At 49.6% G+C, this 27,403-nt stretch overlaps 1 protein-coding gene across 1 annotated transcript; it reads left to right on the top strand.

The window, feature by feature from the left end:
• Positions 1-2,439: 2,439 nt before the first annotated feature.
• LOC123126190 (UDP-glycosyltransferase 91C1-like) lies at positions 2,440-4,313 on the top strand. The gene is made up of 2 exons (XM_044546569.1): positions 2,440-3,042; positions 3,135-4,313. Exons 1-2 carry the CDS (start codon positions 2,620-2,622, stop codon positions 4,110-4,112), a joined length of 1,401 nt encoding a protein of 466 aa, XP_044402504.1. The 5' UTR covers positions 2,440-2,619; the 3' UTR covers positions 4,113-4,313.
• The last annotated feature ends 23,090 nt before the right edge of the window (positions 4,314-27,403 follow it).

Raw genomic sequence — 27,403 nt, 5'->3', positions numbered from 1 at the left:
CCGTGGCGCCGTTGCCTCCCCTTCGCCGGTGACGCGTTTCCCTTAGTGGAAGCGCGCCGCCGTCGAACGGTGTGGTTGCGGTGCCCCTTTGCGCTTTGCAGGGTGTGTTCTTCTTCCGAATGGCTCGACTTGCCGATGCCCGTCTGGATCGAGAGGAACGGCGCGGCCTTGCGGCGGCGCTACTTTTTTCGTTGAGGATTCATTCATTGCCCTGTCGATTAGGGTTCTAGGAGAGGGGATTCTTTTGCGGGATTAGAACTCCCGTTTCATTTTCCTACTGAAAAACCTAAACCAATCTGGCTGATACCTTTGATAGGTCACTTTGGATCGGTTAGGCTAGATCAATCCGGTAGCCCTACCTTCTCCTTGGGTTGAAGAGCTCGAGCCGGTGCCGGCCATGCTGAAGTAGTGGCCGGTGATGGCAGAGAGATGGTGGCGGTGGTGTCCTCCCGTGAGCACCACACTAACCCTAGATCGGTAAGAAGTGTTGGTGGGGTTTGCGGCAGTGGTGAATCTCGTATCCCGTGCCCCGGCCCCCATCTCTGTTTATATAGCGCAGGTCACAGGGGCCCACCAACCATGGTTTGGTTGGGCGCCCCCGATCAGAGCGCGAGTCAGGGGCCGCTCGACCCGTTGGGTTTAAACGGGAGAGAGATCATCATAACATGGTGGTGTCGCTAGTTGCCTCCTGTGCGCGGCCACCCCCGGCGAGGCACCTCTGGCCACGGGCATCTATCCATGGCGTTCTTCGTACAGCTCCAACTAATACTTGATCTATTTGATAAATTCTTTATTTGCAAAAACAGGTGTGCCCGCTTCAAATGCGGTAGCATCATTGGGTGCAAAGGCCGTGTTCGCCTATCCGTCTGCATCCGCTGTGCGTTTTTATGTCCCACACATACAAAATCTGTACAAATCGAACGTCCGTTTAGGATCAACGGTTCAAGTTGGCATTAAAGCATCTCCAACAGTGGCTGCAAAAAACGCACGCTGGGTAAAAGGCAGTTTTAGCGCGCACGGGGCGGGTTCGCGCGCTCTAACGGTGGCGGGAAACTCAGGCGCGTGCGAAAAAGCGGCCGGGCGCGCGGCGTCCGACGCGCTTTATAAATGAAGCGCCCACCTACGCGCCCTCCCACCGCTCTCCACCTCGCCACGCGCCCTCTGCCGCTCTCTCCCCGCTTCCTCTGCCGCTTTCTCGCCTCGCTGCCAACGCACCACCGCCGCGCCACCATGCCGCCGCGCCGCCGGGGAGTTTCGGGCTACTGCGGTGTCCGCACGCGCCCTTGCGGCGCCCTCTCCGCCGAGATCCGGTCCGACGACATGCGCCTCGGCCTCGGCACCTTTGACACCGCCCACGAGGCCGCTCGTGCGTACGACATGGCGGCGTGGCGCCTCCGGCGGTCTCGTAGGGACATGAACTTCCCGGAGGTGCCGACGCGGGAGCGGGCGCCTTCCCCGCGGCTTATCACCGACGAAGATTGTCGCGAGAACCGGAGGCGGGAGCGCCGTCTCAGCCTCCCGAGATGAACGAGGAAGCCATGGAACTGTGGCGCCAACCCTTCCCGCAGGACGTCATCAACGAGCAGCAGTTCTTCGCGCAAAGGAGGGCGGAGCGAGCCGCCTATCGCGAGGACCGGCGTACGCAGAAGGCGGCCGCTCAATTCAACATCGAGCTAGGAGCAGCGTCGTCCTGGGACTCCCAAGATGATCGGTACTGTGACGCCTTCATTAAGACGTCGGAGGAGGACATCATTGAGGCGGAGTCCGAGTCGGAGGAGGATGACGAGGAGTAGCTTTTTTTTTATCTATCATTTTATCTATCGGTGGAGGAGGCTATGAACTATCTATGCACTATCTATGTATCTTTTTTATCTATCTATGTACTCTATCTATCTATCTATCTATCTATCGTTTTATTGGAGCGGAATGTGTATCTATCTATCTATCTATCGTTTTTATCTATCGTTTTATTGAAGCCGAATGTGTATGGAGTCGTAGTAGAAAAGAGAACAAATATAGCGTGTCTGCTGGAGCGGCTCGCGCGCGCTATATTTTGCAGCGGCCGCTGGAGCCAGCGCTCCGGTGCGCAAAAAACTCACGATTCCGACGCTGTAATCGTTTTTTTAGCGCGCCACACTTGCGTTGCCAATCATCTTTTTCTTTAGACAACTTGCCCATCATGTATAGTACATAGTGATGTGCGTACATACACGGCCTGCTAGATCTACCGATGCATCATGCATGATACTCCGTCGAGCATCATGCATCAAAGTAGCGGTTCAAGCGTCAGCATAGATCATAATTGCAAATAGTTTCGCTCGTACCAGTTGGTGTCAGGCTGCCTTCATTCTCGTACACCACGTACTGTTTACCACTCTGTCGATATTCATGGTGGGACCATCATGGGCCCACTGGACATACTCTAGACACACCACTATCATACTGGTGAGGCTGCAGATTGCAAGTGGCGATAATAGTCGGATGGTGGATGCCGTGGAACTTATTTAACGTTCGACACTGAACAAAATAAGAAACAAAGTACTCCAACTTTGAGATTTGGTGTGTACTTGAACACACGGCCCGTCGTCAGGCAGGCCGAGCTAGCTCCTGAGCCCCGCCATGGACAGCGCCGGGTCCTCCTCCTCGCCGCTGCGCGTCGTGATCGTCCCCTGGCTCGCCTTCGGCCACATGCTCCCGTACCTGGAGCTCGCCGAGCGGCTGGCGTCGCGAGGCCACCGCGTGTCATACGTCTCCACGCCGCGCAACCTCGCCCGCCTCCCGCCGCTGCGCCCGGCCGCGGCGCCGCGCGTCGACCTCGTCGCCCTCCCGCTGCCGCGCGTCGACGGCCTCCCCGACGGCGCCGAGTCCACCAACGACGTCCCCGTCGACCAGCGGGAGCTCCACCTCAAAGCCTTCGACGGCCTCGCCGCGCCCTTCGCCGAGTTCATGGCCGCCGCGTGCGCCGATGAGGGCACGAGGCCTCACTGGGTCATCGCCGACAGCTTCCACCACTGGGTCGCCGTCGCCGCCGTCCAGCAAAAGGTTCGGCTCACCTGCCGCGCGCGCTGCTCGCTTCGTTCCATTAATTCCATCCCATGCACATGTCAAATCTAGCTCGATGCTCAATCAATCAGGTGCCATGCGCGATGCTTCTCCCGACCGCTGCTGTGATCGCTATTGCGCGCGCCGAGACCCGCCCTCGTTACAAGCAGGAGGACATGGCTCCCATGTACGGCGACCAAGGCGCATCGGGTATGTCCCTCGCCCAGCGCTGGCTGTTGACGAAAGAGAGGTCCGCGCTCGGGGTCATCCGGAGCTGCGTGGAGTGGGAGCCCGAGTCCTTCCCGCTGGTGCAACCGCTCCTCGGCATGCCGGTCGTGCCTCTCGGCCTTCTCCCACCGTCACCCGACGGAGGCCGTCGTGCCGGCGGCACCAATGAATCATCAGAGCACGCCAGCGTGCGCTGGCTGGACGCGCAGTCGCCCGGCTCGGTGGTGTACGTGGCGCTGGGGAGCGAAGTGCCGCTGCCCCTGGAGCAGGTACACGAGCTCGCCCTCGGGCTGGAGCTCGCCGGGACGCGCTTCCTCTGGGCTCTCCGGAAGCCCAGCGGCGCCGCCGTCCTAGATGACGGAGCCGACATGCTTCCACCGGGTTTCCAAGAGCGCGCTCGCGGCCAGGGGCTGGTGACCACGGGGTGGGTTCCTCAGATGAGCATCCTGGCGCACCCCGCCGTGGGCGGGTTCCTGACGCACTGCGGCCAGAACTCGCTGATCGAAGGGCTCCTGTTTGGGCACCCACTCGTCATGCTGCCCATCTTCGGCGACCAAGGCCCGAATGCGCGCCAAATGGAGGCCAAGATGGCGGGGTTGCAGGTGGCGAGGGACGAGAGCAATGGGTCGTTCGACCGGCATGGCATCGCGAGCGCGGTCCGGGACGTCATGGTTGACGGGGAGGCAAGGAGGAGATTCGTGGCAGGTGCAGCGAAGATGCAGGAGGTCGTAGCTAATTCGGAACGGCAGGAGCGGTACATCGACGAATTTGTGCTACACCTTCGATCTCACGGCGCCGCAATTGCAACTGATGGCAAAGCCACTACGGCCGCTACTTCCTGAACAATAAGGGAAATTTTTGTGTGTGATACTTTCATGCATGTTTGCTTTTCTACAGCTACTGTATTTTTTGTTTTTCATTCTGAAGGTGATGAAACACTGAAACTGTAGCATATGTGGTGTATATTTTCGCTCAGAATTGTAGAAACGAGATTGCTAAATCTCAGTCGACTGAAAGTTAAGTCTCAGTCGATGCTATATTCATCGAATCTTATGTGAAGATCCGTGAAAAAAATTGTTTTTAAATTTTTTTATTTCTTACATGTTATGTCACTTGACTTAGACTTGGTTAAGTCTCGGTTGACTAAGACTTAGCCATACCTTTGTAGAAATGGCCCAGCGTATATTTTCTTTCTCACTAGGTGGTGCTACACATATGTGACGTGGTGCACACATGAGCAACCCATCAAAGTGTCGACGAGTGTGCCGAACTGGTTTTTCAATAAAGAGTGTTTTTATTAATTCATAATATCATATCAAAAGAATACAAGCATCATGAGCACATCCAGTGTCAGCATGACTATAATGCACATAGGCAAGATCAAGACACACACCAAGAAAATAGAAGGGAAAAATCAATGGCCTGTGAAACTCACGTCGAAGTAAACTACAACATGCAGCAAAATCAACCACCATCAAGGACAGCAACCAGATTATGGGGAAAATGCTTTAATAACGATGCCTCCAATAAAGAAACGACGCATATGTGTTGTCACTACCAGACCCACCCATGGAGACTATATCTTAGAATTTCACCCCCAAAAGAAAGTTCGAGCAAACTACATACATTACCTCCAATAAGGGGATGATATGGAGACACTATCATTGTCGGGTACAACAAGTGCATGACAAACCTAGAGTTTTCACTCCGGAGCTCGAGACCCTGTGTTCAAGAGCACCACCAAACTTAAGTCACCTTGTCCCGTCGTCTCCATTTTCAATGAAGAAGGCATTGCTGCAAACTAGATCATCACGCCACGACAGTCATACGAGCTCATAGCCCCGAAGTGGACATCAATATGCAACCGTCCATACCATGTATACGCGGGAACATACCATAGCATGCCCGCCAACATTAGAAGGTCACCAACGCCACTAAGAGCCCATGGAAGATACATGGGGCTAAGCCGGTGATCAGGGCCTTGGCAATTTGGCTTCTTGCTTGCGAGAATCAGTTGAAGTAGTTTCAAAGAGGCTCTCTTTGTATTTTAGACAATCTATAGCTCGTATGAAGTCAATGGTTGTATCAAATTTCCTTAGAAGTTTATGGGGAAATGTGCCCATATCTTGATGGAGTTCTTGCTTTGATTGTGAAACCAAATCCGAGTCATTCCAAATAGCGCTAGCAGGAAAAATATTGCACATCTCAGTTGTTCCTCCACCTCCAGCCCGAACAACCGTGGATAAGATATCGATGAATTGTTGTGGGTCGGATTCTCCAAAGTACAACTCCATAGCTTCATGCCACAAATATAACGAGGACGTTGTTCCTTGGATTTCTATTGGGAGAGTTACAAGAATGCTTGCGACCTTAGTCCCGGTGACGTTGGCTTTGAGAGTGGCGACTATTCTTGTCAGAACTCGTAGAACATCTTCAAGACCTATGAGTTTGACCATATAGAGGGCTCTCACAGTGGTTGACAGTTCGAGAAATTATTGCTCGACAAGGGATCACTATCCTTTTGTGATAGTCTCGTTGGATTATCTTTCATTAATATATTGAGGGCATTTTCTCGCACTTTGGGGGGGGGGGGGGGGGGTTGTTACCTTGCCCTTTGTCAAAGAAGTAGGAGCTGAACCATTCATGCTTGCTGGGTGAGCAAAGAGAGGCATGCGAGAAATGTGATTGGCTTTGGAGTCATTTTGTTTCCCATGCTTTTTCCTTTGCTTCTTTGGGCGTCTGTTAATTTGTTATGAGTGATTTGTTGTGGCGGCTAGGTGTTGGTGCATGAAAAAACTAAGTGGGAGCCGGAAGTCTGAGTTTCTCGTTGTGGCTCTCTGGCCACTTGGATTGCCTTAAGGTATGATGTTTTAGCATAATGAGGGAATTTATATGAGCAAGAAGTTTGTCATAGATCTTGGAAGTGGTTTTCGGCAATCCCCAGCCTTCAGTGTTCAAAGGAGGTATCATGGTAGTGGGCATTCTTGTGAGTGCTTCACTTGCCATTAGGATGATCCTAAGTGGTAAGTGCAAGGCTTGATTCTCGATTGCGCTCTTGTTGCCTTTCTCCTTATGGGCCCGGAACTTCTTACGCCTTCTTAGGCATTCTTTTATGAGGTCTTCCTTTGATGTAATGAGCCATGTAAGGAGATGGTGACTTTGGATTATCCAGGGCTGCCGATTTGCCAAGTTGCGAAAAGGTTGAGGAGACATGACTTCAAGTAAGTGCACCCCCACATATGGCGTAAATGTTATTGTAGAGAAAACAACCATTAGGTCGACATGCTATGGCCTAGCAAGCGTCGAGGCTGGATATAGTAATGACGGGTACATACAATGGCAAGGTGATTGGTTGATGTATACTTGTGGGAGTCGGACAATGATTTGAACCAGGTTCGGACGGACTTACGAAGGAGAGATAGCGTAGCCAACTAAGCGGTGTAGTATCATGTATGAGATGTCAGCCCGGAGTTGTGACAAGGGCCATTCATTAATACTTTCTCGACAATCCTTACTGTGTGGACCTCATGCTCGAAGAAAAATTCACTCAACCGAGTTGTCTGAATAGATCAATTCAAATAATTTAGGCCACACTTGTTGTGTTTCGCATTTCGCAAGCATATTTATTTTGTATTTTTACATTAGATTTGTTCATTCCACTTCCATTTAACACTTGTAGCATGCTTAATGGATGTGCTCCAATAAAAGTGGAGCATGAGTGTGTCATGTTTTGCGTTTTGGTTGTGATGGACTTGGTTTTTATTTTCCTGTTTATGACTTTGTGTTGAACTTCACATTTAGAAATAAGAGATGGTTGTGTGCAGCGATCGATGTGGAGTCGAGGGTTAGCCCTCCTTTTCGGGGGGAAATGCTAATAAATGTGCTCCAATGGGTATGCAATGACCTTAAAAGGTGGAAACTAGAAACATGAAAGGATAATTTTAAATCACCATCAATTTATATTGTTGTTTTTTGCATTTTCAATTTTATAGGTCATATGCTTTTAATATACAAGTTAAATGTGATTTTAATGCTTTAGAAAATACTCTGAATAAGGGGAAATCCTGTTTATTTGCATATAAAAGATTTACATACCAAACACAATTGATAATCACAGTCCCGGTATCCATATTTTTGGGATTGCAAGCCTCGTCAGTAAAAAAATACATGAAAGTCTTTGAATATGTGCACTTTCTACTAATTGAAAGTTTGTTAGTAGTCCTTATTTTAGGATATGTGTACACTCACTTTTGTTAACCAATACTGGCTTGTGGGTACAAAGGTGATGGCCGAGCCTTGCCCACCAGGCTTAAACCCTAACTTGACGTCTTGTGTGTCTCGTAAATTAAATTTTGATTTACTCTACTATAATCACAATAAGTGAACAATATGTTTATTCACAAATAAAGGACTCTAAATACAAAATAACAATTCAAATTTTAGTGCGCATATTTTATCGGATTTGTGAGTGAAATTATGACATGTTTTAAGGTCTGTAAAAGTTTCAAACTTAATTGCTGGGATAAGAAAATCTTGAAAACTACATAAAAATATCTTAAATATATACACTTTCTATTAATTCAAATTTTGTTCAGAGTTTATTTGTACCGGCTTTTGGACCCCGAAGGAATCATCGTGATCGTGCCTTCAATCAAAACAAAAAGCTATAGTCATTTCTAAACATTTTTGGTTAGTCAAGGCTCCACAGCAACATCTCAGAAGAAAAAAGGGTCAAATGCATTTTTTTCCTTAGTCAGAACCACCCCACGTGTTTTGCCCTTACTTTTTGACTCTGCTCATTTTTTACTTTAGATTTGTGTGTGTGGTCATCCAAGTGCCCTTTGACCAATACTTCAAAAATTCATAACAAATTCATATGAACTCGTAATAATGCAAATAAGATATCAAATGCTCAGAAAAACATTACCTTCATGTGCATGTAATTTCATTCAGTAAAAAAGTAATGTTTAAACTACCCGAGGTTATTAATATTATTAATATTATTAAGCATAAAAAGGTATAAACAATAAATTTTCATGAATAAAAAGAAAAATTATAGGTGATTTTTTTCTAAACGTTCTAGTATCTTATTTGCATTTTTCAGAGTTCATATGAACTTGTTATGAAATTTCAAAGTAATGGGCAAAGTTCTTTGAAAATTCATAACTGAAAGTGCTAGTTATCGGCTAGAGGGGGTTGAATAGGTGAATTTTATGAAAGTCTGCAAAACACGGGGGCTTTGAAGACAAACAATAGAAATGAACCTATTGATATGTAGCGGAAGGTAAACTACACTAGACAAGCCATAGTCAAATAAGTAATGAAGATAAAGCACGAAGACTATCAGCAGCTAGGTAGTATGGATCAGGGTGGAAGATAGGATGGAGCCAAACAACAACAGTCTTCACACAGTGAAGTCAGTCAGATAATGCAAGCAGGCAATGACTTCACGAAGACAAACTATAAATAAGGAAAGATAAGAGATAGAACCAGTTGCTTGGGGAGGACAGGGATTTGTTGGACCAGTTCCAGTTGTTGTGACAACTGTACGTCTGGTTAGGGAGGCTGAGATTTAACTCAGAAGACCGCGTCTTCACCTTATTCCCCTTGAGCTAAGGACACTTAGTCCTCTCCCATCACTCTGGTAAGTCTTCAAGGTAGACTTCCAAACCTTCACAGACTTTGTTCACCGGCAATCCACAATGACTCTTGGATGCTCAGAACGCGACGCCTAACCGGCTGGAGGATTCACAGTCCTCAAGTGTAACAAGTCTTCAGATCACGCGGACAGAAAGACTTCAGTGATGCCTAACACTCTTTGGCTCTAGGTGTTTTGGGCTTTGTCCTCGCAAGGATCTCTCTCTCAAATGCTTCAGAGGTGGGTTGCTCTCAAACGACAAAAGCCGTGCACTAACTCTGAGCAGCCACCAATTTATGGTGTAGGGGGTGGGCTATTTATAGCCAGGAGGCAACCCGACCTGATTTGTCCAAAATGACCCTGGGTCACTAAGGAACTGACACGTGTCCAACGGCCAGATTTCAAACACACGCGGCAGCTTGACTTGGGCTACAAGTAATGCCGACTCATCCAACTTTGGATAAGATTTGCTCTCATTGTCTTCGCTTGAAGACATAGGATTTGGTTGAGCATCACATCAGTCACTCTAACTTTGTTCACTAGGACCCCACTTAACAGTGCGGTGGTTCCTATGACTCAACAAAGAAGAAAAGAAAACTACGAAACAACTATGTCTTCGCACTCCATAGTCTTCACGTGAATGTCTTCTCGAGTCATAATCTTCGTTGTGAATATCTTCACAACCACCATTGTCTTCAATGTCTTCACACATTTTTAGGGGTCATCTCTGGTAGGTAAATCGAATCAATGAGGGACTACTACCTGTGTTATCCTGCAATTCTCACAAACACATTAGTCCCTCAACCAAGTCTGTCGTCAATACTCCAAAACCAACTAGGGGTGGCACTAGATGCACTTACAATCTCCCCCTTTTTGGTGATTGATGACAAACTGGTTGAAGTTTTCAACGGGGATAAAAGTATGTGAGAGTTTAGGGATAAAGCCATTGTCTTCATAAGTAGCAAAAGGCTCCCCCTGAAGATGTGCATATAAGTAGGTTGCCTTTGAATGCAAATGTACATGGTAGGTTTTACTTTGTGGAGATCCTCTTCAACTTATGAAGACAATTCATCATGCATATAAAGATATAACGAAGATAATGACATGCAAAATGAAAAATGGACGTCTACGGAATAGCTTCATGCGGAATTTATCATCGCATCACTAGGTAGCATAAGAAGTAGCAGACGACCATCGAGTTTAAGTGTTACAACCCGAAGAACCAAATGAATCAGAAGACGAGAGTTGTAAACACTTGGCAAAATATAGCAACCCCCCATAAGGACCCGCTTGAAGACTATCAACTCATATGCTTCTCCCCCTTTTGTCAGGAAGGACCAAAAAGATTTGAAGACATAGAGTATCTACTCGTTCCCATCAGGAGTAGATGAAGGTGCAGGGTCGACACTAGAGTTCGATGGTGCAGAAGGGCCTAGTGCAGCGTCGAGATGCAGTGCAGCCATGGTCGGTGAAGTGGCGTCGTCTTCTTTATCGACGACTCTCGCAACAATAGTTGCAGCCGAAGATGAACACTCGGAATCTTCTATAGATGGAGTGCGGCGCCAGCTTGCATTGTGTGGAGGTCTGGAGTCAAATTTGAAGCCTTCTGTGAAGCCATCTTCGCGAAGATCTTCTTCAGGGCATAGCAGTGTGAGACTCTTCCAAGACCGCAGACAGGCTTCATGGGCTACAAACGAGTTCTTGGTGGCCAAGTTTCTGATGTGATTGACGTCCATCAAGATACTCTGCATCTGACGCTTTAGCCAGTCATGGTGCTTGTCCTACTTCTGATGTAAGGCCACAAGAAGCTCTCGGTCGTTGAGAATGCGAGAATGCTTCCGAGGCCTTTGAGCGATTGTACTGGCAGTGGCTTCAGTGTTGGCACGATGTGGCTCACGCATATTGCCAGCCAGAGGGTACGCATGAGTAACAACATTTGGAACATGAATACCTTCTAGTGGTTGGGTGAAGCTCTGACGATCAACATTATGAAGATATAGGGGTTCTTTGGCAGGCTCAGGGTAGATGGCTTCAACTGACAGATCAACCTCAGGCAGAAATACAAGATGGTTGCGCGCTGAGGGCTGATAGTCAACAGATGAGTGGAGTTTGATCAGGCGCATCACCCATGGAGCATAAAATTTCAAGCCAAATAGATCAATCCCAGATGCAGCAAGTTCCTGATGAAGAAATCCTGGGTATTGAATCTGATGCCATTGACAATATAGAATACCAAAGTCTTCATGGTGCCTTCAAGTTTGGCTTCGGAAGAATATCCCTTGATTGGCCATAGAGTCCGCCTCAGAATATGATAAATTGTGTGGGGCAGGTACTCGAGGTCCTTGACAAAGAATTCCTTGGGATATTCAGCATCTTGTGGCAATGGCTTCATCATGCTGAGCATCTGACTCATATTTGGCTCAGGCTTCTGGAATATACTCTGCAGCTCATTTCTGTGTAGCTGACAACCAGGCTCATAGAGCTCACCTGGAGTGGGCAGGGAAGACAGCTCGATGATGTCTTGAGCTTTGGCTTCATGGTGCACATCTCCTGTCATCCACTCAAGGATCCATGTCTTCGGATCCCTGTTGTAGCCACGAATGTGAAGTGTGGCATAGAACTACAGCAGAAGCTCTTCATTCCAGTGCTCTTTATCAGTGACGAAGTGTAGAAGACTAGCATCCCTAAAGCAATCCAGTGCTTCTTCAAGACAGGGCAGCCCGGCAATAGCTTCACAATCAAGACGCATGTGAGGAAAGATCCGCTCTTGATTGTATAAAAATGCAGGAGTAATAGTTGTGCTGCTGATAGCTCCAGAAGCGATCAGATGAGATCTTTGGCTTCGTATATGGATTTTTGGCGCTGTCAAAGAATGTGTTGTGCTCCCTGAAGCTGTTCACGCTAAAAGATCCTGGCGCTGTAGCAGCACCTGGAAGCCTTGGCAGTCTGGGCTTTGGCTTTTTAACCTGAGGCCTCTGCTCAATGTGGTAGTCGTACTGTGGTCCTGGAGCCGTTGGAGGGACCAAAATGGGCCATCTCATTGTGACAAGCTAGCCACGATTGTAAGCATGTTCCATGATGTGAGGCCTTGGAGGGGGAACAGTGGCTTCAGCATTCAAGGTGGCTTCAGGTTGTACATGAGCTTCAGGCACAACATTGGCTTCAGGCTCTAAGGGAGTCCTGGATTAGGGGGTCCTCGGACAGCCGGACTATATACATTAGCCGGACTGTTGGACCATGAAGATACAAGATTGAAGACTTCGTCCCGTGTCCGGATGGGACTCTCCTTGTCGTGGAAGGCAAGCTTGGCAATATGGATATGTAGATCTCCTCCCTTGTAACCGACCTTGTGTAACCCTAGCCCCCTCCGGTGTCTATATAAACCGGAGGGTTTAGTCCGTAGGACAACAACAATGATACCATATGCTAGCTTCTAGGGTTTAGCCTCTATGATCTCGTGGTAGATAACCTCTTGTAATAATCATATCATCAAGATCAATCGTATTACCTCCATCGAGAGGGCCCGAACCTGGGTAAACATCGTGTCCCCCGCCTCCTGTTACCATCCACCTTAGACGCGCAGTTCGGGACCCCCTACCCGAGATCCGCCGGTTTTGACACCGACATTGCTGCTGTCATTGAGAGTTCCACTATGCCGTCACCACAAGGCTTGATGGCTCCTTCGATCATCGGCAACGATGCGATCCAGGGTGAGGTTTTCCTCCCCGGCCAGATCTTCATATTTGGCGGCTTCGTACTGCGGACCAACTCGCTTGGCCATCTGGAGCAGATCGAGAGGTACGCCCCTGGCCGTCAGGTCAGGTTTGGAAATTTAAACTACACTGCCGACATCCACGGAGACTTGATCTTTGACGGATTCGAGCCCATGTAAGGTGCGCCGCACAGTCACGACGAGCACGACTTAGCTCTGCCGTCGGACGGTGTTCGGGAGATCACACCTGTGGCTACTCCGGCCCTAGATCCGGAGTCTATGGCACCGTCCGAGGACGGGTGGATGGACCCCGCCTCGGAGGCCACACACTCAATGGCGATAGAGCCGAATACTGACTTCACCTCCTATGAGACTTGTGTCGCCGGATCCTCGGATTCGTCCCCGGCCACATACCCCGAACCGCCTGCGTCCATGCCTATCGAATCTGATTGGGCGCCGATCATGGAGTTTACCTCCGCGGATATCTTTCAGCACTCGCCTTTTGGCGATGTGCTAAATTCATTAAGGTCTCTCTCCTTGTCAGGAGGCCTTTGGCCGAACTATGTCCGGCTCGAGTCACTACAAAAAAAAGACACATCCGTGACATTTTGGGCCGAACGAAATTTTTTTCTGTCATACATATCACACTTCTATGACGATAATTGTGACAAAACCCGGTATCATCATAGATGTGGTGGGCTCCTACTTCTATGACAAAAAATCATGACAGAAAATGGGCTTTTCGTCCTGCGCCGGCCGGAGACGCAGCTGCATGACATTCTTTGGGCCGTCCATGACGGAAAAAACCGTGGTAGAAGCGAGGGGGAGGAAAATTTCGGGGAGTTCCCGGTTACAGTGGGAGGTCGGGGGCCGAGCGATGCGCCTTTCTCTCGTACACGTACACGCGTGTGTGCGAGGCATTGGCTCTAACTGAACCCGAGCGAGGCGTTGGTCTCTAACTGAACCCGAGCGATTGCACTGTAGGCTACGCGTTACTGAACCCGAGCGATCGATCGATGGCTGTTAACAAAACCCGATCGAGCGATTCCTTCGCTACGGCTGCTAACTAGAGCCGATCGATTGGATGAACAGTGAGCATTGCGGGGGGGGGGGGGGGGGGGGGGTGGTTGGATGAACAGTGAGCGGTGGCGTTGCCTCTGATGAACAGGACCCCGTGGTGTGGAGGGCTGGATGAACAGTAGACGGTGGAGGGGTGGTTGAACAGGACCCCGTGGTGTGGAGGGCTGGATGAACAGTAGACGGTGGAGGGGTGCACGTGGAGGGGTGGTTGAACAGTAGCTGGTGGAGTAGCGCGCGGTGGAGGCTGGATGAACAGGAGCCCGTGGAGGCTAGAGGAGGTCGACGGTAGCCCGTGGAGGTTGGAGGAGGTCGACGGTGGAGATGAACAGTATCCCGTGGAGTCCCGTTTTGCAGTACGCCACACCCCTCCCGATGAACAGGACCCCCGTTTCGACCGTAGGAGGTCCATTTCGTCTGTTTTGCGGTACGCCACAACCCTCCCGATCAACAGGACCCCCGTTTCGACCGTAGGAGGTCCGTTTCGTCCGTTTTGCGGTATGCCACACCCCTCCCGATCAACAGGACCCCCGTTTCGACCGTAGGAGGTCCGTTTCGTCCGTTTTGCGGTACGCCACACCCCTCCCGATCAACAGGACCCCTGTTTCGACCGTAGGAGGTCCGTTTCCTCCGTTTTGCGGTACGCCACACCCCTCCCGATCAACAGGACCCCGTTCCGAATGTAGGAGGTCCGTTTCCTCCGTTTTGCGGTACGCCAGGCGTCGTTTCCATCGCCTGTTCCGTCCAAACCCTCTCGATGAACACGACCACGCATTCCGTTCCGACCCAGCCGGTTGGCTCCCACGCGTTCCGTTGCCTCCCGACCAACACGACGCATTCCGTTGCCTCCCCATGAACTCGACGCATTCCGTTGCCTCCCCATGAACACGACGCATTCCGTTGCCTCCCCATGAACACGACGCATTCTGTTGCCTCCCCATGAACACGACGACGACGCTATTTCTCCGTTCTGACCCAGCCATGTACACGAGCCCTGGGGTACGTATGCGCGAGTAGGCGTTCGAGACCCGCCCGTATGTACACATACGTGGCTGTTTTTTCTTTCTTGCACCCGGCCGCTGTAGGTATGTGTACATGCTACGTGCGCGCCTCTACTAGACACGTGCGCGCCTCTACTAACGACACGTGCGTGCCTCTACATCGACCAGTATGTACGTACACGTTCGCGCAGAATGACAACGCTACGTACGCTTCGACAGGTGGTCCGACTGTCAGCACTTCCTTGCCTGCGAAGATGTAGCTGGTGGGTCCCAGCAGGGGGGGCGAATCGTTTTTTTTGGGACGCACTTCCTTGCGTGCGAAGATGTAGCCGGTCCCAGCAGTCAGGGGGGAATCATTTTTTTTGCCCGGACGCACTTCCTTGCGTGCGAAGATGTAGCTGGTGGGTCCCAGCAGTCAGGGGGGCGAATCGTTTTTTTACCCGGACGCAATTCCTTGCGTGCGAAGGTGTAGCTGGTGGGTCCCAGCAGTCAGGGGGCGAATCGTTTTTTTCCCCAGACGCACTTCCTTGCGTGCGAAGATGAAGCTGGTGGGTCCCAGCAGTCAGGGGAAATGTTTTTTCCGTGAAATACAGTGGCCCGTCCGGTGGGTCCCAGCTGTCATGTGGAGGAATCATTATTTTCCGCGTAATAAGGAGGCACTTCCTTGCTGCGGCCGTGGACCCAGCTGTCAGCCTCTCCACGTACAGTCCACGTCCGATGGAAGTCGTTCCTTGACCACGTTGACCAGGCCGCGCCGAGAGCACCACGGCAGTGGACGACGGCGAGGCCTAGGAAGGGGACGACGCGGAGCCGGGGAAGACGCGACAGTGGAAGCCCGCGCGGAGAGGAGTACGAGGGTTCACTGGTTCGGCTGTGGTGTGAGGCTGCCGTCGCCGCAGGGCCTGGCCAGCGGTGGGAATAGTAGGGGGCGGTGAGGCCTCCGCGGCAGCACAGCCGGCCACAGGAGGCAGGGGCATGCAGCATGACCGGTGCTGCTTTGGGCGGCTGGAGCAAGAAGACCAGAGGTTGAAGAAGCACTACGGCCGTTGGATGGACATCGTACGGTCACTGGAGCTAGAATCGTTCATATTGACTAAGTTGACAAAGCCCTCCGTCCCATCAACTTAGTTGGCCCACAAGTCATCCTCCCACTATGGTGGGTCCCAGCTAGCAGGGGGTATTCATTTTTTTGTGCGTAATAAGGAGGCACTTCCTTGCGTGCGAAGATATAGCTGGTTGGTCCGACATGTCAGCGGGGGGAACGTTTTTTTCGCGAAATACAGAGGCCCTTCCGGTGGGTCCCAGCTGTCAGGTGGAGGAATCATTATTTTGTTCGTACAGTCCATGGCCGATGGATGTCGTTCGTTGACCACGTTGACCAGGCCGCACCGAGAGCACCATGGCGGTGGACGACGGCGAGGCCTAGGAAGGGAACGACACGGAGCCGGGGAAGACTCGGCAATGGTTGCCCACGCGGTGAGGAGTACGAGGGTTTACTGGTCCGGCTGCAGTCGCCGGAAAATAACAGGAGGTGTGGGTGAGTAGAGGAATGGCCTGGCCAGCAATGAAGTAGGGTGGGGCGGTGCGGCCTGTGCGGCAGCACAGCCGGCCACGGGAGGCGGGAGCAGGCAGTCCCACCGGAGCTGGTTTGGGCGGCTGCAGCAAGAAGATCAGATATTGAAGAAGCAGCACGGCCGTTGGATTAACATCCAACGGTCACTACTGCTAGAATCGTTTGTGGACTAAGTTGACAAAGCCAAAGTACACGTCAACCTAGTAGACCCACAAGTCAACCTCCAAATCTGTCCCAAACAGCATACAACCCGAAATTTCTAGCCATATTCAAATTAATTTTAAATCTAAATATACCTTAATTCAAATTCAATGAAATTTTACCCGCACAAAAACAATGAAATTTAAAATATCAAAATCCGAAAGAAAACAGTATTTTGGAACTAATTGCCTGTTTGCTGTATTTTTTCATTTTACAGCCCATTTATTATTACTTATAGCCCATTTCTTATTACTTATAGCCCATTTTCTAGGCAAAATGCATCCCTTCTCGTCTTGAAAGATTTCCGGCCCAGCAGGGCGTAGAAAAGCAAGTAGGCCTACGTTGGTTATTCAGCAAAAAACAAAATAGCTGGCTAGCCATTTTCAGAAAGGAAAAAAACAAACTGGGCTGGTCATGTGCTAAACATATGAAATAAAAGCCTGGGCTAGACGGGCCACGGGTCCCACACAACCCAGTTGATACCCTTCTCCGTCCCGAAAAAACAAAATTACTGCGCGCGCTGCTGGGTCCCTACTGTCATCCTCACCATGTACTGTCATCTCCTTATTCCTCTCGGTTGTTGACCATGTTGACAACACCGGAGGGCGGCGGCCGCGGCGAGCGAACCAAGGCGGAGGACGATGGTGAGGCCTCGGACGGGAACGAACAGGAGCCGGGGAAGATCACAGCCAGCCGTGGGAGGCGGGAGCAGGCGGTCCCGCCGACGCTGGTTTGGCTTTGGCGGCTCGAGGAAGAAGAGACTGAAGAAACGCGACAGACGTTGAATGTCAATCCAACGGTCAAGGTTGGCACAATCGTTTGTTGACTAAGCGGACACCAAGTAGCATACTTTTTTATATATAGGAAGAAAACTGCGAGGAAAATGCGTTCGTCTGCCGTCCTCCTCACAGGGAACGTTCGCCACATAAGTGACTAGCACCCTTGGTTTTCAACCGAGAGGTCTTGGGTTCGAGTCCCAGGAACTCTCAATTTTGTCCTCCTTCCTTCCTCGCAAAAAAAGGGAAAGAAAATCAAAGACTTGGGAAGGCGTACAGAACAAGCTAGTGTACCAGTAAAGAGACGTTGCCGAGTTTTAGAAAAAAGAAAGACGTGCTCCTGTAGCTGGTTCGAATCCAAACCTAGACTATGACTATATATGGTGCTATGCTACTCTGCAAGTAATGAAACTGACATATCCAACGTTCGCTTCTCCTCTTCTCTACTTACTCTGCCTAGCATCAGAAGCTCTGGCCGCAGCAACCATGTCCGCTGGCTGCTCGTCCACCTGCTCTTCAGCAGGCAACAACCAGATATGCGCCAAGTCGCCACCCGTACCATCGCCTGTGGGTCTCATCACACCCCCGCCGGCACGCGCACCGCAGCCGATTGCTCATCGCAACCCGCTGCCGTTGGTGTGGTGCCACTGCTGCAAATCACGCAGAGTCATCCGTCGCGTCTCAACCACAATCCGCAACCCTGGCCGAGTCTTCTACAAATGCCCGAATCATGGGGTAATAATATGTTTAAGTGTTGTTCTGCTGCTTTCAGTTGCTGATTTTTTTAATAGTTTGGTTGATGATCTTCCAATTTGATTCATGCAGAAAAGGGAAGATTCGTGTGATTTGTATTTCTGGGAAGTTGCTGATGTGGGGGAATGCAACTACGCTGATTATTTGGTTAGCCGAGGAATCCCAATACCAGCAGGTTGGGGTGTTGGACAAGTAACTGAAGGAACGGCAGAAGAGGAAGATGCAGAGCAGAAGGTTAAAGATGCAGTTCCTCTGATCATGGCCAAGCAACAGCTGCTGAACGGCCTTGACAGCAATGAGGAGATGAAAGAGCTTGTGAAGATAATGGGCAAAATCGATGTGCTCTGTAGGATGATTGTCTCTTTATTTGCAGTGTATGTAGCACTCGTGATGTATTCAGTGGCTACGACATGAGCACTTTGCTGAAACTAGTAATGAATGAAACCTGTGTAGCAGGCTGGGCGTAGTGTTGTGAACATCTAATGATTTCTATTAACGGAAATCAGGGGGTATCCCCTTTTGCTCATATAAATAAATAAATAGCAGAGGCCCTGTCGGGTCAGCTTTGTTCTCATTCGAAGACGTCGAGCAAATTGCAGTCCAACAGCAAACTATGTCATCAAATTCAAGTTTCACAGCCAAATATGAGTACAACTAAACAACAATGTCATCATGTTTTAGTTGTCATACAATCACCAAACACAAATCAGCATACATAACAAGTGATGTTCTCACAGCAAAATACTAAACAACATGTTCATCAGGTTTCAGTTGTCATAGCAAACACAATTTCACATAGTAGATAAAAAAACGTCTTCTGACAGGCAAATACGACAAAAGCAATGTAATCATCATCCGCAGCAGCAGCGTCAACATCTTCGCCATGTGTATCAGTCTGAATCGTAATTCCCCACGGTGTCATCTTCTTCTTCGTCCTCAACGTCCTCGAACGTTGGCTTCTTCTTGATCAACTCTTGTATGTCCACAGCACGACAGGCAATCTTTTCGCCGGCGTCATTGACGTGATGGTTCTCAAAGATATTAGGAACATCTGTGTTATCTTGTACATCAGGAGCAGTGTAAGCATCATCTTGTTGTGCAACTTCATTAAACGAATTCCTCTGCTCAAACCTTTGCAATACTCTCCAGTCATCGCTACGTGCAAATGTGTCTTCCAAGAAAAATATCTGTGTTGCTTGATTTGCCAAAATAAAAGGCTCGTTGGTCTGGTACGCCGCCTTGACATTGATGGATTTGAAATAATCATCAGCTCTGGGTTTTGCGATCCTGGAAAACAGGTTATACCAACGACAGCACAACAGAACCACACACCGATGATCCTCGAAACTGGAGATATACTGCAACTGAACAATGTCTGTTATGTTAGCATACATTTCAGTTGTCTCTTTGTCATACGTATCCGTGCTCATGATGGCACTGTTTTGTGTCTTCCTGCCTTCGTCTCGTGCAAGGGTGTTGTAGCGCACATCTCCAACAACGCAAGATTCATAATGTCTTACCCGAGTATCAGGACCCATTGCTAGTGAGTAAAGGGCATCATCAACTGCCTGCCCATCCTCCCGCATCTTCTTAACCTATGGTTAGAAAATAGACAAGCTGATCATCTTATGTACTCAATATATTAAAAAAACTGACAGTGCACTTCAAAAGCTTACATGGTTCTTGAACCATTTCGCAAATCCTGCCATAACCAGTTTGTCAATGTTTCTTGGATTTTGCGGCAGTAACTCCTCTTTGTAGATGCTGCACAACATAGTGATCGCGTCAAACATCTAAATATATAAGAATGTGCTGCAAGTTTAGTAGATTACGATGTATAAGCTGCAGTACTGCACTTACTTGATATAAGGTAGTATCTCAGGACAGTTATTCAACACATACCAAACCATTTTGTCCAAATCTTTAGGTTTGTCCTCTTGTCGACTCTTCCCTGTAACTCGAACAGAATAATCGAAAACATTGAGCCCGGGATTGTCTTCACCCACCTCTTTGCTAAGCTGATCAGCTGTTTCAATGTATTTTGAGCAGAATGTCAACGCTTCTGTAGCAATGTAGGCCTCTGCAATGGAACCCTCGGGTCTAGCTCTGTTCCTAACATAGCCCTTGAAAGTGCCTAGCCGCCTTTCAATAGGGTACATCCAGCCATACTGTACTGGACCTCTAAGTAGTGCCTCATCAGGTAGATGAACAGCCAAATGCACCATCACATCAAAGAAGGCTGGAGGATATATCTTCTCAAGGTCGCATAGGATAGTTGGTATCTTGTCTCTAAGACGCTCCAAAGCATCTATCCTGATATTCCTACTGCAGAGTTCCCTGAAGAATTGTCCCAACTCTGCAACTGCTCTGTATAAGTCAGGGCGGCCCAATCCTCTAAGGATAACAGGTAAAACCCTTTGAAGTAGGACGTGGCAGTCATGAGTTTTCAACCCTTGTACCTTGTTTCCATCTGCACTGACTCTCCTTTCAGGGTTGGAAGCAAATCCATGTGGGAATCTCACACGTGACAGGACCTCGCAGAATTCTTTTCTTTTTACCTTGTCCAAGACGTACACAGCTGGTGCCATATCCCGTGGTTTACCTTCATCTTGCACCTGCAAATCCTTTCTGATACCCAGGTGTGTCAAATCAATCCTAGATTTTAAGGTATCTTTCGTCTTGCCTTCAATATTAAGAAGTGTGCCGATAATGCTGTCACATATATTTTTCTCGATGTGCATCACATCAAGATTATGCCGCAGATCCAAATCTTTCCAATACTCCAAGTCCCACAAAGTGGACCTGCGGGTAAACAATAATCTCTCTTCTACCCTGCCACGCTTCCTTTTCCCGCTACCATTACCAGGATGGTTTCCTGGTGTAATATGCCTGACCTTCTCTAATTCCACTTGCAACTCATCGGCGGTGAGCCTCTTTGGCGCATCACGGTTTTCATGCTTTGCATTGAACACATGTCTTCGGTATTTTCTAGGATGCGGCTTGTCCTTGGCAAGGAAACGGCGGTGTCCAATGTAACAGATCTTGCTAAGTATTGCGTATGACAGCGGATTCCTGTCACAGCGAACACATGCATTGTAACCATGTGTCGTTCGCCCTGACATAGTGCCCAAAGCCGGATAATCATGGATGCACCAAATTATAACAGCACACAGAAAGAAATCAGCTGGTGGGCTGCTATATAGGTCTCGAGTGAGAACACCCTTCCATAGCTGTTGAAGTTCCTCCACAAGAGGCTCCATGAACAAATCAAAATCCTTTCCAGGACTTTTTGGACCTGGGATGAGCAAGGCCATCATGTAGTTTGATTCTTTGGTGCAGACATTTGGAGGCATGTTGTAAGGGATAACAAGCACTGGCCACATGCTATATGTGGCGCTCTGGTGGCCAAATGGGTTAAATCCATCTGAAGCTAAGCCAAGTCTAATGTTTCTCGGGTCAGCAGCAAACTCTTTGTGTTTATCATTGAAGCTTTTCCACTCACTACCATGAGATGGATGGCTCATTACATTCTGATCTCTGTACTCCTGGTTCCTAGAATGCCACAGTACATCCTCTCTTGTTTCAGCATCATGAAACAACCTCTGCAATCTTGGTGTAATTGGAAAATGTCTCAGAACATTATGAGGAATCCTCTTCACAGCATCGCCATCTTTCCATCTTGATGATTTGCATTTCGGGCATTCACTTAAGTTGGCATAATCCTTCCGGAACAGAACACAATTATTCTTACAAACATGGATCATATCATATCCAATTCCAACTGCACGAAGGAAATTCTTCATTTTACTGTAGGTGTGTGGCAGCTCAGACGCATCTGGGAAAGATTTGCGGAAAGCAGCCAACATCGCATCGAATGATTTGTTGGTCATCCGCTCAGATGTCTTCACCTGAAGAAAGGTGACCATAGCTGAGAATACTGACAGCTTATTTCCTGGGGTGACAGCAACGTTGCATTGTTCCAACATGCGGGCCCACCGTTTTTCTTCTGCAGGTGAAAGTTCACGGAATGCACGAGCATTTCGTAGCATTGTTTCAATGTTGGTCAAACTCACTGGCTCCGCCACCACCACCCTCCTCCTCTTCCACCTGAGCATCAGGCAGATCAAGATGGTGATCTGCTGCTTCCACGTAGTCAATAACATTGACGTTCACAGCTTCACCATGATGAACCCACCTAGTATATGTGACCGACATCCCATACAAGTGTAGATGATTTTGCACAGTTGACTGGGGTCTTGTAACTGAATTCATACAACTGCTACACGGGCAGAGCACATCTGATTTCGGACCACCGTACTCAGCTCTGATAAAGTTCATGAAGTTTTCAACCCCCTCGACATATGCAGCGGAGAATCTTCGAGCAGAAGTTATCCAAGTCCTGTCCATCTGTTAGACATACAAATTAGTTCTTCTACTAGATATTACAGGAAAAACATATATGCTTTTTTATGAAGTCCAGAAAAAAATACCTAGGTCGATGTCTAAAGCTATGGCAAGATATTTGGACGAGCAGATCTAAGTAACGAAATATATGTAAAGCTAATTCAGCAAACAGATTTGAGTGCCAAATTATGGCAGGCTGTTTCAGCAGTCAATGAGGCCGAGCACACAGCCATCGAACTATCGAAGGCCATCGCAGCAACAAAGATCGAGTATAAAACGGTGTAGAGCTATTTCACCTAACAGATTGGCTACTAGACCATGGCAATCTACGTCACAATAAATATATGGCAGGATATTTTAGCAACTAATCGGCCTTGGCATGCCATCTCAGCTAAGCAGATTGAGTGCATAACAGGGCAAGGAAGCTTCTTAAGCAAAGCATATTGATAGTAAACTACTTCGGCGAACAGTGAGATTAACAGCGTCTATCAGCTAACATTCAGCACTACACCGACATGAATGGGGCCTCAGTCTAGAATGCGCGTACCGTGGGAGAAGCTGACCGCCGTGCGTCTCCACACGAACGTCGCCAGCGGTGGCGGCGCTGACCGCCGTGCGCCTCCACAAGAACGTAGCCAGAGGTGGCGGCGCGGCTAGAGGACGGCAGTCTACGAGAGCGTACTGTGGGAGCGAGAGGATCGCCGAACCGCGGCGCCGACGTATCGGCGCGGCGGGGAGGGCGGCTTTGGCGGAGCGAATGGAGTGGAGGGGGACAGGGGGGAGGGGGGTTTGGGGAATATTATTGGCTAGTTGGCCGAAGGGCGGTTGAATCGGATTTGGGGGGAATTTTTGGGTGTGGGGGGGGGAGGATTTTCGCGCGGTGGGCGGGGGGAGTTTGGCGCATGGTCGGTTTCTCCAAGTGCAGTCCCACGTGTCAGTGAAGAGGCAAGCCGAAGCGCGTTCCGTTTGCGTGAGCCGTGTGCAGGACCGAACGTGTGTGGGGTGCAATGCGACCGCGACAGGAGTGCTGTGAGTGTACCGCCTTTTTTCCTTTTAAACTAGGTGCTTCGCCCCCTCAAAAAAAATTTGTTGCTTCGCGCGATCCATCGATACTACTACTAGTAATCCGGTAATCCCGACTAAAACGGCGCGGCCGGGTCTTTTCCCGCGCGATATGCTGGGAGGTTGGCTTAGTTGGGTTTTTTAGGACGAGTAATGCTACACCTACGTAATCCCAGTTACGTAATTAACGTAATGTGAAACGTGTGAGCTGTTGATTGTAGATTGGGGGGAGGGAGGGGCCCACCACCATGAAAATCAGGGGAGGAGAGAGAGAGGCAATTTACGTTAACCCTTTCGTAGGTTCCCGTAGATGTAGAAAGATGTGAAATGCGTGAATGTGTAGTGGACGTACTATTGGAGTGCCTAAGATAATTTGTGTATGTATAGACCCTATGTGTTTATTTTACTTCGCATGTTAGATTTGTCTCGGTTCAATAAAAAGCAGAGTTGGTGATGATGGTGTGCCTGTCATCCTGCAATATAGGCCGTCCGATCTATATCTAACGGATAGGAAGGAAACTATGACAATTTACCCGCACTCCTCTCCACATTTGCAGATAAGGCTTTCCCTCGTTCATCCTTTTCTCCCACAAGATCTTGATCTTCCGTGCAACGCACGGGCATCTTGCTAGTACTCCTACAATATGTATATTATTGTGAAAGTTCATATACACCGGCCGAGATTAATGCAAACACGGCAGATTTTCATTACATTTCGAACTTTTATAGGACAGAAAAATAAAAGAAACCCGACCCTAAACCTATTCTACGGCGGCGACCGACGTCCTCCATCTGCGATCTCTATGTACGGGGGCGGGGTTCAAGACCCGTGAAGTGAAGGTGCGGTCTCCGGCGAGGAAGAGTAGAACACGGGATACGGACCGGCCAGTTGGCACACCATGCCCTGCCGCCTCCCATGCCCTACTCATCCTCGGAGGAGTCCCCGACCTCGGCGGTGCCGGACGTTGGACGGCGGCAAGTAGGACGCGTGGCTGACGGTGCTCCCGTCGTCGGCCGCCAGCGTGGCCACCGCTTGTGCGGTCGCGTCCGCGTCCGGCTACGCCGCTATTGCGTCGCGAGAGGCGACTTGAGCGAGGGCGGCGACCTCGAGCTTCATCCCCGAAGACAAGCTCTCCCGCAGAGCGTTCGCACTTGCGGTCATGGCGGATGTGGTGCCAGGTAGGAGGACGATGCGCTATGGTGTGGAGGTTAGCTGGGCGTTGCCGCTTTAAGTAGCGCATTCCGGTGAGGCCAAGCGTCCGGGTGCGTCATTAAGTCGCCGGAGTTGGTTCCTCGGGCACCGAGCCTCTTAACGACGACATACGAACGGACGGCATGAATGCGGGCAGCTGGCGCCGGCTGGGAACGCACCGCGCGACGGCGCGAGGGACGAGGGTTTTGGTGTGCCAGGGTAGTCAGCTGCGGTCGTGGCAACGTTGGAGATGCCCTTTGCTCACATGCGATCCCCGCATGTCATTGAAAAAGCAAGACGACCCGGCATGGTCTCAGGTCCAGAGGATGCAGTTGGCCGCGCTACACCACTCCGCGGACGCGTCGCGGCGCCCCGTGCATCCTCGACGAGCCGGGTGTTGGGGTGTGTTTGGATTGTGGCCAAAGTGCACCTTACCAAAATTTTGGTCATGACCCAAAGATTGGTCTTTGTTTGGATGGTTGCCATTTTTTGGCATGCCAATGAACTCTAGCCAACTCTAGTTCATTTTTCTTGCCAATGTCGGCCAAATCATGGGCAACCAATACCTCAACCAAAATTTTGGTCATGACCCAAAGATTGGTCTTTGTTTGGATGGTTGCCATTTCTTTGGCATGCCAATGAACTCTAGCCAACTCTAGTTCATTTTTCTTGCCAATGTCGGCCAAATCATGGGCAACCAATACCTCAACCAAAATTTTGGCTACCCAATGCTTTGATGGGGCAACCTTGGGCACAAACCAAACATACCGTTGGTCGTGCCACAGCACTAACGCCACCCTCGGCACACTGAAACCGACCGTGTCTAGCGACGATATGAGCGTGTCGCTCACCGCGGTCGCCGTGTCCAGAGGCGGTGCTGGAGCTGCGCCCCGTTGTTGGCCCCAACGACCCACATGAACGGTTGTCGGTGGCGAGGAGGTCGTGGGCCAGCTCCTCCATTGGACTAGTCTGCGCTACGTCGTCCCGACGGGTGTGCCCCACATGTCGGTTTCCCTGTTTTCCCGGCCATATTCGAGCGTCAGTGCTCCGCGTTGCGCATTAGGCCTTTCACTATGTAGGCCAAGCGAGACAACTTATTGTTTATTTGAGCCGTTCAAGTATAATCATGTGGCGTTTGCTTATTTCTCATTCCTCTCCAACCCTCTTCTCCATCGATCATGTCGCCCTCCAGTCGAGTCCATCCTCCCGCATGCCTCATTTGAACATTCCGCCGAGTATCATTCGCATGTACCCACCCTAGTCCTCTTTCAATAGATCTCCGGACCCCGAGATGAAATCGAGAGGGAACGAGTGGGGGCACGTGATACCTAAGGCGGATTCAAAATTTTGAACCGGTGATCATAGCATCCGCAAATCATATATAAAGGGTATTCAATGTTCGTTTCGTTTTTGAACGTACAATATACTCCCCCTATCCTTTCTAGTTTACATATAAGTTTTATGTGTAGTCAAAGTATCTCTACTTTGATCAAAAAGGTATCAACATTCAACAACGCCCAATCAATATTGTTAGATTCGTACGTACTCCTAGATTTGTACTCGAGATGGTTTCCAATTTGACTATTGACAAGATTAATAGTACATGAGATGTATAATGTGAAAATTATATCATTGGAAACTCCTTTCACATACGAATTTGACCGTATGCTTTGTGTAAGTTGCATGTCATATATTATTACTCTAACATTTGGTCAAAGTTAGCCTCGAAAAACGCATTAGACCCTGTATGCTTTGTGTAAGTTGCATGTCATATATTATTACTCTAACATTTGTGTAAGTTGCATGTCATATATTATTACTCTAACATTTGGTCAAAGTAGTATAGTGGAAGTGGATCCTCTGACGTAGGTATCCCTGCCTTACCCTCCCTTTCGGTCACTTACTGGCGGACCCCATGCTTGCTAGGCCCCGCATGTCAGTTACTCAATGGGTTCGGCCACGTCAGGGGATCCTCATCCGTAGTATACTCCCTCTGTTTTTATTTACTCCGCATAAAACGGAGGGAGTGGTGGTATAATAAATGACGCGGGCGGGGGAGGGGGAGGGACGTCGGTTTGCTCTCAACTGCGGTCCCACAAGCGAGCGAAAACGCAAGACGAAGCGCGTTCCATTCGGTGAGCGACGTGGAGGGTCCAGCGTGCCGGGCTGCAACGCGAACGCGACAAGAGCGATGTACAGTCAAAACCGATTGACCGGTCGTCACCGGAACCACTATTCACAGCAGAACCTTCACTGCTCGGCCTACGCTAGCCACTGCCCTAAAACCACACCAAATCTCCAGCCCATCCCCCCACCTTTCGTTCCCCTAGCCCGCATCAAGCGCCCCTAGTTCGCCGGAAAGCCATGGTGCGCCGCAAGATCACTTACTACAAGATGCTGACGCCGGAGCGCCGCGCAGAAATCGCGGCGGCGGTCGGCGCCACAGACCTCCGTTCCCAAGCTCGCTTTGCGGTGGGCCAATCACCGAGTTCTCTGGAGCCAAGCTACGAGGAGGAGGAAGCCGATCCAATGTTCATGGCAGAGGTCGCAGCGCAGAAGGCCCCCGATGGGTATGAGACGATGGACTCGACTTCGTGCCGGCGTCCGAGTCCCCCATGGTGCAGGCGGACCAGCGGTTGAACATGGCGATACTCAAGGAGGACCGGGAGGCAGAGGCTCAACTCGACGCGGAGCGCGCGCATGCCGCTGCCATCGAGGCTCTCCTGCAGGCGGAACCGGATGTC

This window comes from Triticum aestivum, chromosome 5D (assembly GCF_018294505.1).
Source record: "Triticum aestivum cultivar Chinese Spring chromosome 5D, IWGSC CS RefSeq v2.1, whole genome shotgun sequence".
Lineage (NCBI taxonomy): Eukaryota > Viridiplantae > Streptophyta > Magnoliopsida > Poales > Poaceae > Triticum > Triticum aestivum.
This window is presented reverse-complemented; position numbering and strand designations above follow the sequence as displayed.